Raw genomic sequence first — 14,629 nt, 5'->3', positions numbered from 1 at the left:
AAAGTAAATATTTTGTAATATATGTAAATGGAGTATAACCTTTAAAAATTGTATAAAAAAAAAAAGAATCTGCCTGCCAGTGTGGGGGACTGGTGTTCCATCCCTCGTCCAGGAAGTTCCCACGTGCCGTGGAGCAATTAAGCCCATATACCACAACTACTGAAGCCCACGCACCTAGAGCCCATGCTCTGCAACAAGAGAAGCCACCGCAATGAGAAGCCCGTGCACCGCAACGAAGAGTAGCCCCCACTTGAAGCAACTAGAGAAAGCTCATGCACAGCATCGGAGACCCAACACAACCAAAAATAAATAAATAAATAAATAATTTAAAAGACTCGGAGCACACCACTGTAAAGCAATTATACTCCAATAAAGATGTTAAAAAAAAAAAAAGACTGGGAGACAAAACCAAAATTAGCTTAAGCAGCAATAGTGGGTTAAGATAAATGATGGAAATATCAGAAAGTACCTCAAATTTGGTTTCTTTAAATTATGATCTAAAGGAGTTCACACTGATTGTGCATCAAAAAAGACCCTTTTCTTAAAAAATCATAAAGTTTGTTTTAAAATATAGCTATCTGGGCCTCTACTTCAAAAGATTCTGAATTAGAATTGGCTGGGGGCTGGGCAAAGTTATTTTTAACAAGCTCCACTGGTGATTTTGATGTACTGCCAGGTTTAGGAACCTCTGCTATAGATCATATATAGATGTTTATATACAATAAAAAGGATATCCTATTGTATTAAAGTGACATTCATTTTGATTTTTATCCCTAAATAAAAAACCTTTCTGAATTCTATCTTTATCTGAAAGATAGCCTAGCTTTTAAAAATCGTGTACTCATAATTACAGTATTAACAGCATAGTAGCTATATTTCCTACTGGGAAATATGGCTTTTTCATACATACTATTTTTTAAAACCTAACTCTATATTAAAAGGATAGAAAATGCCACTGCTATTCATAAAGCAAATAATGGATTCCTTGTTTCCATAATAAACGTTCAAGAGAGTTTGTTCCCAATGGAAACTCATTGTTACTGACTAAAAATCCTCTTGGGGAGGAAAAAAGTACCTTCATATATAATCTACGTTGAGGATGCAAATTGTAGAGAAACAGACACAAAAGGATTTGCATTTAATCAAATCTAAAGCAAGTCATTTCAGAAGCATCACTACCGTGTATAGAAGGCTTTCCCATCAGGATCAGGCTGACCTTTCCAGGAGGATCAAGCAAAATACACCATTCACCAGAAATCCTACTTTGCCATTAAGAAGGAAATTCACCAGAACCATCCAGAATGGAAAGTGGTGAGTCAATATCAATTATTTAAAACTTTTTTAAAGCTTTAATAATCCTAATGTTTATTTTTAACATCACAAATGCATAACATAAAGCAAAGGACAAGAAGAAATATCCCTAACTCCAGCTAGAACATATACAGTAAAAGTATAAAAACACAGACCAGAGACCAACAGCTTTGAACTCTTGGTAACATTTTCATAATTCTGTTGCATTTAATTATTAATTGTTGGATTTATTTTGCTGTTTCAAGTTCATGGAGGTACGTTTTCTGAAAGATCAATTCTATTGAACATTATTTTTATAAAACGAGAACTTGGATATTAAAGTATTCTTTTCCAGTGTAGCCAAATTTTGTGTTAAAGGTAACAACTTCTAGTAAGTCCTCAATCATAAAGAAAATGCAGGAGAAGAATCCACATTGATTTACAAATTGAAATATCTTTTATTCATGCATCTTGCTTTTAAGATTAAGGATGAAGGACTTTCCACATACACACGGTAAGGAAGGGCTGTTATTTCATGAATTCAAACTATATATAGATCTTTCTCAGTGTGTTCATTGAGGATACAAATGTTAGTGACAACATAGAGTAAACCCCTTTCAGGAACAAATTTTAGATTTAAAAGTTAGCATTTTTAATGTTAATAAGTGATGATAGAAGAAATATTCTTTAAACACTTTGTAAATTTGCTTGAAAGAAAAATTAATATTTTTTAAAACACCACAGCTCCTCAAAGATAAAAAGAGCCATAAGAGCATCTATCTTCTGCAGTATGGAACTAGTTATTGACAGAAGTGCTAAGTTTTTGGATCCAGCTCTGAGGCTTAAAAAGTGAAAGAGGGGGGTGGCTATTGGGAGGGGCTTGTGGATGCCTATGGTATGGGTAAACCAAACTGCTAGAAAATCCTCACATGTTAACTAATTTAGCCCCACTTCTTTAAAAGTTTCAGTCTTTATTTCCAATGTAAAATTTCCTAAGTAGTATATATTAATATATTGAACATTTCAAGATTAATTGCTGAACTTGTCTTTCCTTGTATTCTCCTAGAGGCTTCGCATAATAAAACTAGTAATATCATCTCCCCAGATCAAAAGTGGAACCACAAATGCTGAGCATCTAGTGGGCATAGATCAAGCACTATACTCCTACGTGGGGCTCTGCCTCCTCTTGGGGAGAGGGTTCTCAGCCTCGGCAAGACAGGCTGAGCTGGATTTGTGGGGTAAGGAGAGGGGTACCTACAGCCTCACGGCTGGCACCTGAGCCAGACGGTGGGCCAAAGCACTGCATTGCCACTGGCCTGTCCAGGACCTCATTCTTGGCACTTCCCTGACGGGCAGAGAAATGGAACAAACGTGGATGCCGTTCACCAATAATCCAGGATGTTTATTCTGCTCTTTCTTAAGTGAGAGTGTGCCTGTATTTCATCCATGAGGGACCACAATTCAGAGAGACATCATCTATTATCTTAATTTTCCCATTGTCTAATGACGTAACTCAAAATATGAATTGTTTTCTAAAGTTATGGGATTTTTGTTTGTTTGTTTCAAACTGTCTCTTTATTCCCTTACCTTATGTAACAAGCACCTGCTCAGAGACTCTAAAGAATTTAAAAGCAAGAAAATGTATTACAGAGACTGTCATCAAAAGTAGTAAACTAAGGTGCTTCAAATGTCATAAATATATTTGATATTTCATAACTAAAAACAGTTGAGGAATCACCTACATTTTAAATAGCCAATTTCAGAATGTATGAGTTTGATTTGATGGAGAAAAGATGTAATTTTCAGAAACAACATTAAAACAACAGCATCATTAAATCTACTGTGGGCCAAATTCTTCTTCAAAGTGAACAGGAATGTGGAGAGGGCATGACTGAGACAGTTTGCTGCGTGTACACAGTCACGATATGACAGCATGAATTTTTTTCCCAAATTCAAAAGGATAAATGGATTCTTATTAATAAATTTGCTTGTGCTTTCTCTCTGGAAACACGTCTTTGTTTTCTCAACAAGTGATCTGAATGCAAGTTTGTATCTAGGGTATTTGTATAAAAACTATTAAGCATCTCCTCATTTATGCAGGTGTGGATTCTTTAAATAGACACAGTGCACAAGGGGAAATACATTTGGAAGTAGGAATACTAGCAACATTTTTAAACTCTAAATATCACTCCTCTTTAAAAAAGGAGGATAGGGTAGGTTAAGGAACTTTCAGAATTCCCAAAAATAGGAAGAATAATCCAGGTAATAGTTTAAAAAATTTTTACTAGGTTCCATCTCTTAGTTAAAATTATTTTAATCCACCTTATATGCTGTGTAAAATGCATTTGCTTTTTTGTATCTACTTCAGAGCCTGGTTTATCTCCATTGTCCCTGTTTTCTTACCACCCATGCTGAAGCCCCAGATAAAGGGTTTCTTCCCCACCTCTTATGAAACTGCTCTCTCCCACATTCTAAAGATCTCCAGTTTTCCAAACCCTATGGTATTTCTATGTCTTCATTTTCCTCAAATTCTCTAAGGCACTTTCTTTACCCCACAAGTATTTACTGAGCACCTACTAGGTGCCGGATACTTGACACCACCTCTTTCTCCATGCCTAATGTCTTCAAGGCCTTTCCCCCTCCACCATTATTCCTCTTTCTCTACACTCCTTCTTTCCTTCATTTCCCTGTTGCTACCACTCTGCTGTGTCACATACCTACATCTCTGCCCCCTCCTCCCCACTTCTGCCCTGACCTTCCCTGGCCCCTTACTTTCCCTGGGCATCAGAACTATAGCCTTTTCCCAAGGTTTCTACTCCTTTCTGCTACAAAGTCTTCCTTGGAGAACTTTATTTCCATAGCTCTAGTTATCATAGTTTTATAGATGTTTATTAGATGTACAGTTCTAATGCTGGTCAAAGTTCTTGTCTATCTATAGGATGATTTCATTTGATTAAGCCACCACAACCTCAAAGTCAGCATATTCAAAACTGAACTCTTCTTTCCACATGAAAACCAACCCTCTTCCCTGCCTCCTTGATTTCTCTTCTTAATCATGGTAGTCTTTTTTATTGTGTGTGTGTGTTTGTGTTCTTTTGAAAGAGACCTTTAAGATTCCTTAAATCTGCCCTTCCCTTGTCATTTCCAATGTTTCTGGTTAGCTTCCCACTGTTTTATCATTTTCCATACTCTCTGCTTCCTCATCCTCAACCCATCCTAAGATGTGCCCTCAGATTAATCTTCCAAAAAATTCCAAATCTTCCTAAATATGAAAAGTCATAATATAGCCCTGGTCAAAGAGATTAGTGGTTTCCATCACCTACAACATAAAGTATAAATTTTTACAGCCTGGTTTTCAAGACCTTCAACATTTCCATTATTCTCAATCAAAAAAAAGGATACTTTCAGCAAATATTTACTGCAGGCCTACTAAGTGCCAGACACTGTTCTAGGCATTGACACTTAAGATGTTTCAGTGAGTAAAAACAAGCAAAGATCCCTACCCTCGTGGAACTTACATTCTAGCAAGGAAGAAACAGACAATAAACAATAAACTTAATAAATAAGGAAATTATATAGGACATTATAACATGACAAGTACTACGTAGAAAGAAAAAGTAGAATAGGGTAAAGGGGAATAGAGATGTTTTATGGGAAGGTGTAACTTTAAATATGTTCTCATTGAGAAAATGATTTTTGAGCCAAATTTTGAAGGAGACAAGGGCATTTAGTCATGTGGATAACCGGAGGAAGAATATTCCAGATAGAGTGGACAGCCAATGCAAAGTCCTAAGGCAGAAGTGGTGTGGTTGATGCATTTCAGAAACTGGCTGGAGTACAATAGAGTGTTATGAGATGAGATCAGAGGTGTCGTGGAACAAGGTTATGTAGGACCATTGTAAGGACCTTGGCTTTTACCCTGAGTTAAATGGGGAGCCATTGTACGGTTTTGAGAAGAGGAGTGAGGCAATTGGACTTTCTTTTCGAAAGAATCACTTTGACTGCTATGTTGAGATACACTGGGGATGGGGGAAGAGTGGAAGCAAAGAGATCAGTTGGAAGGCTACTGCAGTATCTACATGAGAGATGACAGTCGGTTTTACCTGGATATCAGCAGTGGAGCTGGAGAAAAGTCAGCAGATTCTGGTTCTGTTTTATAGGTGGCACCATCAGGAACTCCTAAAGGATGGGTTGTGAAATATGAGAGAAAAGAGAGGAACTAAGAATGACTTTATAGCTTTGGGACTGGGCAACCAGAAGGATGGAGTTGCCATCGACTAATAAGAAGGTTTCAGAAAAGCAAATATAGAGGGAAGGACAGAGTTCAGATTTGGACATGTGGAGTTTGAAGTGTCTACTAGACATCGAAGTGAAGATGGACATCCAAGTCTAAAGTCCAGGGCAGGTCTGGTCTAGGGATATCCATCTGAACTTCATCTATATATTGATGGCATTTAAATCCATTAACTCCAATTACCCTCATTCCTTTCCCTTCCTACACATGCCTTGCTCTTTCTGACCTCTGCTTTTGCTCATGCCATGCCTAAAGTCTACAAGGCCTTTCCCCCTCCTCCTAACCTATCCACATCTGTCTGAATCCAGACTAAATCCCATCCCTTCCCACAAAATTTTCATCAACAAACCAAAGTATACTCTTCCCCCTACCTTAATCCTTCACATGTGAATGTCTTATTTCTCTCACTAAAAGAAGATGTCTTTAAGGACATCTGTTATATGTTCTAAACTTATTTTGCATCCCCTGTGGCATATAGCCCCACATTTTGCACTAGAGTCAGTGCCAACTGGTACATAAGACTGATTGTTTTATGGCAAAACTTCAGAAGTTTTGATCTGCTTATTTGCCATCTCATGAACTTTATCCATTAGTCACCATATGGTTATTTGTTAAACTTATTTAGAATAGGTATATTTCCTCTAGGCTTTTGGCATACACATAAACCATAAATGGATAATTCAAATTGAAACCACCAATTAAAAAGCCCTTTGGAGAAAGTGAAACCAAGACTGTCTGCAAACACACAAAGGATCAACCTTTGGGACTGGGCAACTGGACCTCTTCAACGTCCAACCCAATCTCCTTCTCAGACCTAAGTCCACACCCACCATCAATCAGCCAGCTAGGAAGGCCTAGGTTAGAGTTGGCCCCCACTTCCACAGGAAACTTATAAAGTCCCTACTCTTATGTATATCTTTGGTTCTCAAACTTCAGAGAACATCAGAATCACCTAAAGGGATTGTTAAAACACAATTGCTGGGCCCACCCCTAAAGTTTCTGATTCAATACTTCTGGAGCAGGACCTGAAAATCTGCATTTTTAACACATTCCTAGCCGATGCTAGTGTTCCTGGCCCAAGATTCACACTCTGAGGATCACTGGTGTGTATTCTCACTTGGACTTTTCTGTCTGGCTTTGACTCCTGCCTTGTTCTGAGCTTTAGTGCCTGAGTCACTCTCCTACTCCAGGCTGCTGGAAAGGGCACTAGAGATGTCTTAGTCACTGACCATACCACCGGGCCACCACCCCTCCCCTGCCCTTCTTTATTCCGGGCTCAAAGGTTGAGAGCCAACTTGTGTCCTTGACCCGAATTTCTCTCTCCCTCTTCAAGATCTCCTTTCATCATTTTCTCCCTCTTCCCTAAATCTTCAGTCCCTCCCTCTTCCTGTTCAAATATCCTCAAATATCTCCTATCCACGAATTCATTAAATAGATGTAAAAACATAAGCAAACCTCTCCTTGTCCCTGTAATTGTCTCCAATGATCATCCAATCTCTTGCTTCCCTTCCTCATTCAAACTTCAAGAAGAAATAGTCTCCTTCCTTGTCTCCACCTCTGCCCTTGACGTTATCACCTGGCTTCTAGATAATGCTTCCAAAATTGCTCTTGCTAAGACAACACCAACCACTGAATTGAAAGCAATGGATACTTTGCTGTCCTTATCTTCCTGAACAATTCTGCTGTATCTCACTCTTTTTCCTTCTTTCTTGAAATCCCTTCCCTTGAATTCTGTGATGCCTCATTCCCGTGTTTTTCTCTGGTTCTTCTCCAACCATTTCTTCTTCATTAGGATTCTCTCCTTCTCCTCAGACAACCCTTCAAATGTGGATGTTCCCCAGGCTTCTGTCTTTAACCATCTAGTCCAGAGCTTCCCAACCTGTGTGTCAGGAATCAACATTGTAGGAGTTCCCAGGATATTGATCTCAGCTGTTGAGAGTAGCCTGGTCTATTTATCCCAATATGCCAGATGCATAAGTTTTCCGTGAGTGCCATTGTTATGACTCTACCTTTCAAACATTCCAAGAGAGTTCATTCTTTTTCCTGGTTTCCTTACTATCAGCATTATGATGCCTCTGAAACTTATATACCCAGACCAATCCCATGGTGGAAGCCTGAGAATCAGCCTTGAATCTTCCCTCTCCTTTCCCTCCTACGTCTAAATAATTTCCAAATCTGTCCTCTTCTTGCCCTCCTATCAACCACAACTCAGACCCCACTATCTCTTGCCTGAATTATCCTAGAATCCTCCTGACTGTTCTCCCTGTGGCTTTGTGATTCTTAAATCTAAATCCACCCTCATACAGCTGCTAGAAAAGTCTGTCTAAAATGCAAATCTAACCACACTGCTACCATGCCTCCAATGGGTCACTGCACACAGGATGAAGTCCAAACTCCTTCGCCTAAAAGAAACTTCATGACTGCACCCTGATCATTTCCTTTCCCCAGGCTCAGTTTTCTCCCTCCTTCTGTTCTTACCTCCAGAACTTTACCCATGCTGCCCTCTATACCTGGAATGTTCTTACCCATTTACCATCATACACACCACTTACCTCCGCTATCACATTGCCTTCCCTAACTCCTTCCCCACCCTGTTCTGTGTTTTTCTGAGTATTCTATTCAGGCATACTTTTTGTTGTACTTTACACATTTGCATTATAATTATTTTAAAATATTTCTCTCCTCCACTAGATGGCATGTTCTTTTGTATTCCCAGCTCTGACACAATGCCTGACACATAAAAAATTCTCAATAAATTATCGATGAATAAATGTAGCCTCAGGCTTTTCCCAAAAAATAAGGCATCACACACAATTCTAAGAGCAACACTTAGATTCCTTTGGAACAAACATTAAGACCATTTAGCTTTAAATTTGAGGCTGATTTGAAAGAGATACTTAAGCCTCTTTAATTAAAAGATTTATAGACCAAATCCTGTCAAAATAAGACCCAAAGGATCAGTCAAATAACTTTGTTTTGCTGAAATCAGGTTGCATGTGGCTTTATTTGAATTGAATAATAAATTGTCTTGGAACCTAGTTTTTTTTCTCTCCTTCATTTTGTACAGGAATTTTGTATTTAACTTGGTACTTTTCACAACATTTTCATATGCATATCTTATATAACTCTGCAGTCAGTTTCAGAGAGATTATTATACCCATTTTACAGATGAAGAAAATAGGACTGAGAAATTCTGATTTTCCCAAGTCAGTGGCTAATACTTAAAAGATGGAATAGTGTTTCTTTCACTTAGCTTGGATCAGTTTCTGTCAAGGACCAGGAGATAGGACCAAATGACCTGTGTTGAAGCCACTTCAAATTCAAGTCTATCATTCTAATGAGAAAATAGCATCACAATATTATCCCTGGACAGGTTAACCTACTTATAGTATCCACATTTGATTGTTACTATTCCATTTGCTTAAGTCCCAGGAGACTACAGCAAACGAGTGTATCAAGGCGTGAGAGTGAAGCACACAGTCAAAGATCTACTGGCAGAAAAACGATCCAAGCAGACAAGTAACTCAAGATTTAATGTAAGTCTCAGTTGAATACATTCTGAAGTCTTTGGGGGTTTAAGTCCTATTAAGGTTAATTATCTCCCCTCTCCCTTTATCTTCTCACCAATCTCTCACCCTTGAGTCTGATATTCTCCACAGAAAAGCCCCCCTTTAACTGGCACACACTATTTAATTAATCTATAAGCAAGTATTCCAAGAGCTCTGTGAACTTATTGGCTGGCTACTTCAGCTAGTGGATATGAAATGATGATGAGTCCTGACTTTTTCATTTCTGCCAGTCATGAACTACCAAAGGCTCAGCTGGTGGGAATAACGCTGACTTTCATCCACATGTTATTCTAAATCTGATAGAGACAACTTCTAAACATCTTCTCTGTAACATGCAAAATCAGATTTAAAAATCTTAGTAGGAGTTGTCTTAAGTCTAAAATCTCTATCTGACATCCTTGTCTTTATAAACAGCTCCGCTCTATACCTAAAATGTTTAAGTAGTTATACCCAAATCTCCAATAATGATTCTTGAATGGAAATAGCAGTTGGCTATCAAGTTGTGTATATAATTACTCACCTGCATTGCTGGGGGCAAGACACGAGAGCAGATGACCAGGAATAAAGGAAGTGACCACATACAGCACCGAGCACAGGGACTGGTACACAGCGGGAACTGCTTCATCCAGTCTTCTGCCGCCCAGAACGTCAGCACCATATTCAACACTGCTCCAAAGTCAAACTTCTGGGACTTGTTTCAAATGAACCAACTCCAGATTCAATTTCCTCCCATCCAAGCACATCCTTTATTTGCACATTTTTTTGGCTTCCTTTCTTTCAAACCACCTCCTCTCTTCTAGTTCAACAAATGGAGCTTAGTTGATAAAGAGAAATCTGAATAATTGGCTCCTTGTCTGCTCCTAGTGCCATGTTTCACCTCATCCTTCTTCAGAATCATCTGGAATGTGAGTTAAAATCATCCATAAAAATCTAGTCTCTTGAGAGAAAGAGAGAGAGGAAAAAAGAAAGAGACAGAGAATTCAGTCTACTCTAAGTGAACCATAGCAGCATGGATGTAACATGGATTGCTTGGCCACTACTATAGCTAGAATTGTGAAACTTGCAAAAGTTCCAGGCATACTGTCAGTTGGGAAGACAAGAGACGCAATGAGGATAACTTCATAGTCAAGGAACAGATAGTCTATCTGCCCCATGTGAGGCTATAATTCCCTCCTCGGCAAAGTCATCCATACACACATACAGTGATAGGACACTGTGCCAGATGGAATTACATAACAAGACAAAGAGGCACCTATCCAAATGGTGGATGGAAATATATTTTTTATTTAAAAATTACCTAACATGATTTCTTACTTAAGCTCTGTGACTATCGAAGAGTGTCTTTTCTCTATTTTTTGATGCTTTTACTTTTTAAAAGATATAACACTACAAACATAATTAACAATAAGTCATATTATTTGATTTAATTTTAAAATGCAAATTCCTGGTCCCTGTTCCATGTCTACTAACATAGAGTTATTGGTCTGGGGCCAGGGAATAGTCATTCTTAACAAGCTCCTTGGGAGATTTCTTTGCACATCATAATATGAGAACTTTACCACAGAGCAAAGAGCAACTGTCAAAACCCCACACATAACCAAGGTTCTTATCTCTACCCAGATGAGAAGTTGCTGAGCTATTGGTACTGGCCCAGTGACACTGCAAATGTTATACAAAAGTGGGTACAGGAAACATGTGATACATGGTCTGTGCCATTAAACAACAAATAACCTGGTGGAAAGGAAAACACTTATACATTTAAAAAATACGAGACCATATAACCAAGCACTACACTGAATGCTGAAGACAAAAGACCAGGCAGCATAGCCATGTGTTATGAAGATTGGAATACTATTTACATAAGCACAGTTTAAAGTGCACTTCCTGTGTGTTATCTCATTCGATAGACACACTACTCCTATGAGATTGATGTTGACATCGTTCTCCATCTTACAGATGAAAAAGTTGACAACAAAAGAAGGGAAGGGATTGTTTGCAAGTTGCAGTTAGCAAGTGGCAGGTCTTCTGACTGCCAATTCCATATCCCTTCTAAAGGGAAAGATCAATGTGGACTGGAGTAGAATCATTTCTGATTCATGCTGTCTTCGTCTGTTTGAGCTGTCATCACAAAATACCACAGACAGGGTAGTTTATAAACAGCATACATTTATTTCTCACAGTTCTGGGGGCTTGATGTCCAAGTTCAGGCTGCCAACATGGTCAGGTTCTTGTGAAGGCCCTTTTCTGGGTTGCAGAATTCTCATTGTATCCTCACATGATGAGAGGACATAGGGAGCTCTCTAGAGCCCTTTTATAAAGTCACTAATCCCATTCATGAGGGTTCCACCCTCATGACCCAATTGCCTCCCAAAGGCCCCACCTCCTAATACAATCACATGGGGCCTTAGGATTTCAACGTCAATTTGGGGAGGACACAAACATTCAGACCACAGCACATGCAAACAAAGGAAATGAAGGCATAAGAAAATATCATCATATAGAAAGGACTGGAGAGGTGCAAACCAGCTCTAACTATGGTTGCTCTTCTCAGACATCAGGTACACAGGCAGTATGAACTCAGCCCTAACTTCCTGTTCTCACATATTACTCAGTGTCTCATTGCTAGTATCTTACTCTCATCCTCATTTCAAAGACCTTTTAAATTTAGGTAATTAAATGCATATAGTCCCATTACATGGCTATTTGGACTTTAGGTATCTCTATGAATTGATTTTACTGTCTACTTCTTTCATCTCAACCACTATTCTAGAAAATCCCAGGAAAGACATCGTATTAATTAATCACTGACTCTCAAGGACTTTTTCTGTCCCTGTGGCAAACACAACTCAATGAGCAGGAATCATGGAGAATCACACTACTGGCAGAACTTACAGGGCTCTAATGGTGTGAAGAATAATGACACACCCTACCCTTTTTCATCCCAGTTCACTAGGTGACAATGAGTCTGATATCTTGGGTAAGTTTAGATAGGAAAGCCATCCTTAGACGTGTTCAAAATTTGCTACTGATAACATGGGTAATAACCAGTCAAAGGATAACTTGAGGAGATTGGAGGCCCTACCACACTGTTTTACCATAAATATTGCCCTAAACCAAAAACTGGACCCCTGAAGATGCTACATCAAATCCCTGAAACATGTGAATGTCGACTTAAATGGCAAAATATGTGATTAAGTTAAGGATCTTAGGTGGATCTTCCACTTACCCTGGAAGAGGTGATCCTTAAATGCAATCCCGTGTAGTCTTTTTTTTTTTTTTAATGTGGAAGAATTGTGGTTTTTTTGTTTTTGTTTTTGTGGGTTTTTTTTAATATCCTTATTGGAGTATAATTGCTTTACAATGGTGTGTTAGTTTCTGCTTTATAACAAAGTGAATCAGCTATACATATACATATATCCCCATATCTCCTCCCTCTTGCATCTCCCTCCCACCCTCCCTATCCCACCCCTCTAAATGGTCACGAAGCATCAAGCTGATCTCCGTGTGCTATGCGGCTGATTCTCACTAGCTATCTATTATATATTGGGTAGTGTATATATGTGTTAGCATACAGTATTTGTTTTTCTCTTTCTGACTCACTTCACTCTGTATGACAGACTCTAGGTCCATCTACCTCACTACAAATAACTCAATTTTGTTTCTTTTTATGGCTGAGTAATATTCCATTGTATATATGTGCCACATATATAAGAAGGAGTTTTGAGAGACACGCAAAACAGGAAGAGGCCACGTGACCAGGGAGGCAGATATCACATATCAAGGAAGGCAGGCAGGCAGGCAGCCACCAAAGCTGGAAGAGGCAGAGTGGACTCTCCCCTCGAGGCCCCTGGTGAGAGAAAGAATAAATTTTGGTCTTTTTAAGCCACCCAGGTTGTGGTAGTTTTTTCCAGCAGCTGTGTATTTTCATAATAACTGTGTATTTCATAATACGCAGTTATTATGAAAACTACATCCCCCAGATAAGTACTCTCTAGGAAGTGTCTATCTGATGCCCAAATGGCTGCTCTGTTCTTTATGACAGCACTTGAATAAGTTTACATGGGTTATGTTGACTCATCTTTACCACAGTTTCTCTCATGAACATCTGTTTTCGATACCATGAAGTGCTTTTCACATTTTTGCAGTAGGAATCGAAGGGGAAAAAAAATCCCTTGCATCAAAAGAAACTTTCACCAAATACTGGACTTAAAACCACTGTGTGCATCTTAGCCACAATCCTGTGGTTTCACAACTATTATCATGGATATCTTTTAAAATAATCGTTTCCTCTTTCTTTTTCAAATTTTTCTGGGTTATTCTTTACTATACTATCGACCAGATCATTAAAAATACGAGCCACTCACCAACATCTGGTACCAAAAGATATGTATTTAGACTTTTGATGTAAGTTTATGTTGCATTGTTTTCAATTACACTATTTCAATGACATTCCATAAAAACCGATCATTGAAAATTTTAAATAATATCACAAAATTCAGTGAGCTCTCAGTTATCTATAGTAAAATTAAAAAGAAGAATAGGCAGTAGGCCTAATAGCCACAATTTTTCATTTTGTTTTGAAATTCAATGAACAATTTGCAGGCTATTGAACTTTCTAATCAAATTTTTCCCAAGCTATCATAAACATTCATTTAAAATCATTGAATATAAAACAGCTGCATGAGGGAAAAAATTCTAAACTTGCTAAGTAGGAAATAGAGCTCAGTAACCCAAATTTGGAGTTAAAATTGAGTAGTGGAATGGGGGAGTTCAGTGCAATATGGGGGGAACTAAGAATGGGCTTAGCAATCAGGGTCTGATATTTAATCGATTTTACTGGTTTATGGACACCCTCATAGCTATTCTGCTCTGCTCATTCATCAAAATGCTATAGTGAGGAACAATAAGGAAATAGATATGAAAGTGATTTTAAGTTAATATCCTACATAAATATGAGGAAAAACAAGTGACGATTTCTGGTTGTTCTTAGAAGATCTGAACAGATGGAAATGTTGAGGAGCAATATCCCAAGTGGGAAATATATTTGGATCACATGAGTCTTGAATTATACATAATATACATACACAGACCAAAATCTAACTATTTCCGCTCGGCATGATTCTTTTTATACTAACCTTAAAGCCATACTGTAAGCTAGGTGTCTTGGTTAATCTTTCCTAATTATTTTTGGAAGTAAAACATTGTAAGCACAGAAAGAAGCATGACAGTAGTACATACTGATGGAAAAAACTGGAAGAACAGAAGGTGAATGGAAGCCATAGAGTTCGTTTATGGCATCAATTATATGAAAGTGTTTGATCTTCCTTGAGAGGTCAGTGAACTCTGACTGTAGAACAGATGCGCATTGTCCAGCTCCATCTGTAACAACTGTCTGTCTTTCCATCAGGACTGCTAGTTAGAGATTTGTTTTGTTCTATAACCAGCTGCTGTTTTGTGGCACCAATCACATGCGCAT

At 38.4% G+C, this 14,629-nt stretch overlaps 1 protein-coding gene across 1 annotated transcript in view; it reads left to right on the top strand.

The window, feature by feature from the left end:
• Positions 1 to 1,301: 1,301 nt before the first annotated feature.
• POU2AF2 (POU class 2 homeobox associating factor 2) overlaps positions 1,302 to 14,629 on the top strand; it is a 35,268-nt gene continuing 21,940 nt past the window's right edge. The window contains exons 1-2 of the mRNA XM_028501218.1: positions 1,302 to 1,311; positions 9,011 to 9,120. Of these exons, the coding sequence (XP_028357019.1) occupies positions 1,302 to 1,311; positions 9,011 to 9,120 (120 nt within the window). The remainder of the gene's footprint in view (positions 1,312 to 9,010; positions 9,121 to 14,629) is intronic.

The sequence above is a fragment of the Physeter macrocephalus genome, chromosome 16 (assembly GCF_002837175.3).
Source record: "Physeter macrocephalus isolate SW-GA chromosome 16, ASM283717v5, whole genome shotgun sequence".
NCBI classification, from domain to species: domain Eukaryota; kingdom Metazoa; phylum Chordata; class Mammalia; order Artiodactyla; family Physeteridae; genus Physeter; species Physeter macrocephalus.
This window is presented reverse-complemented; position numbering and strand designations above follow the sequence as displayed.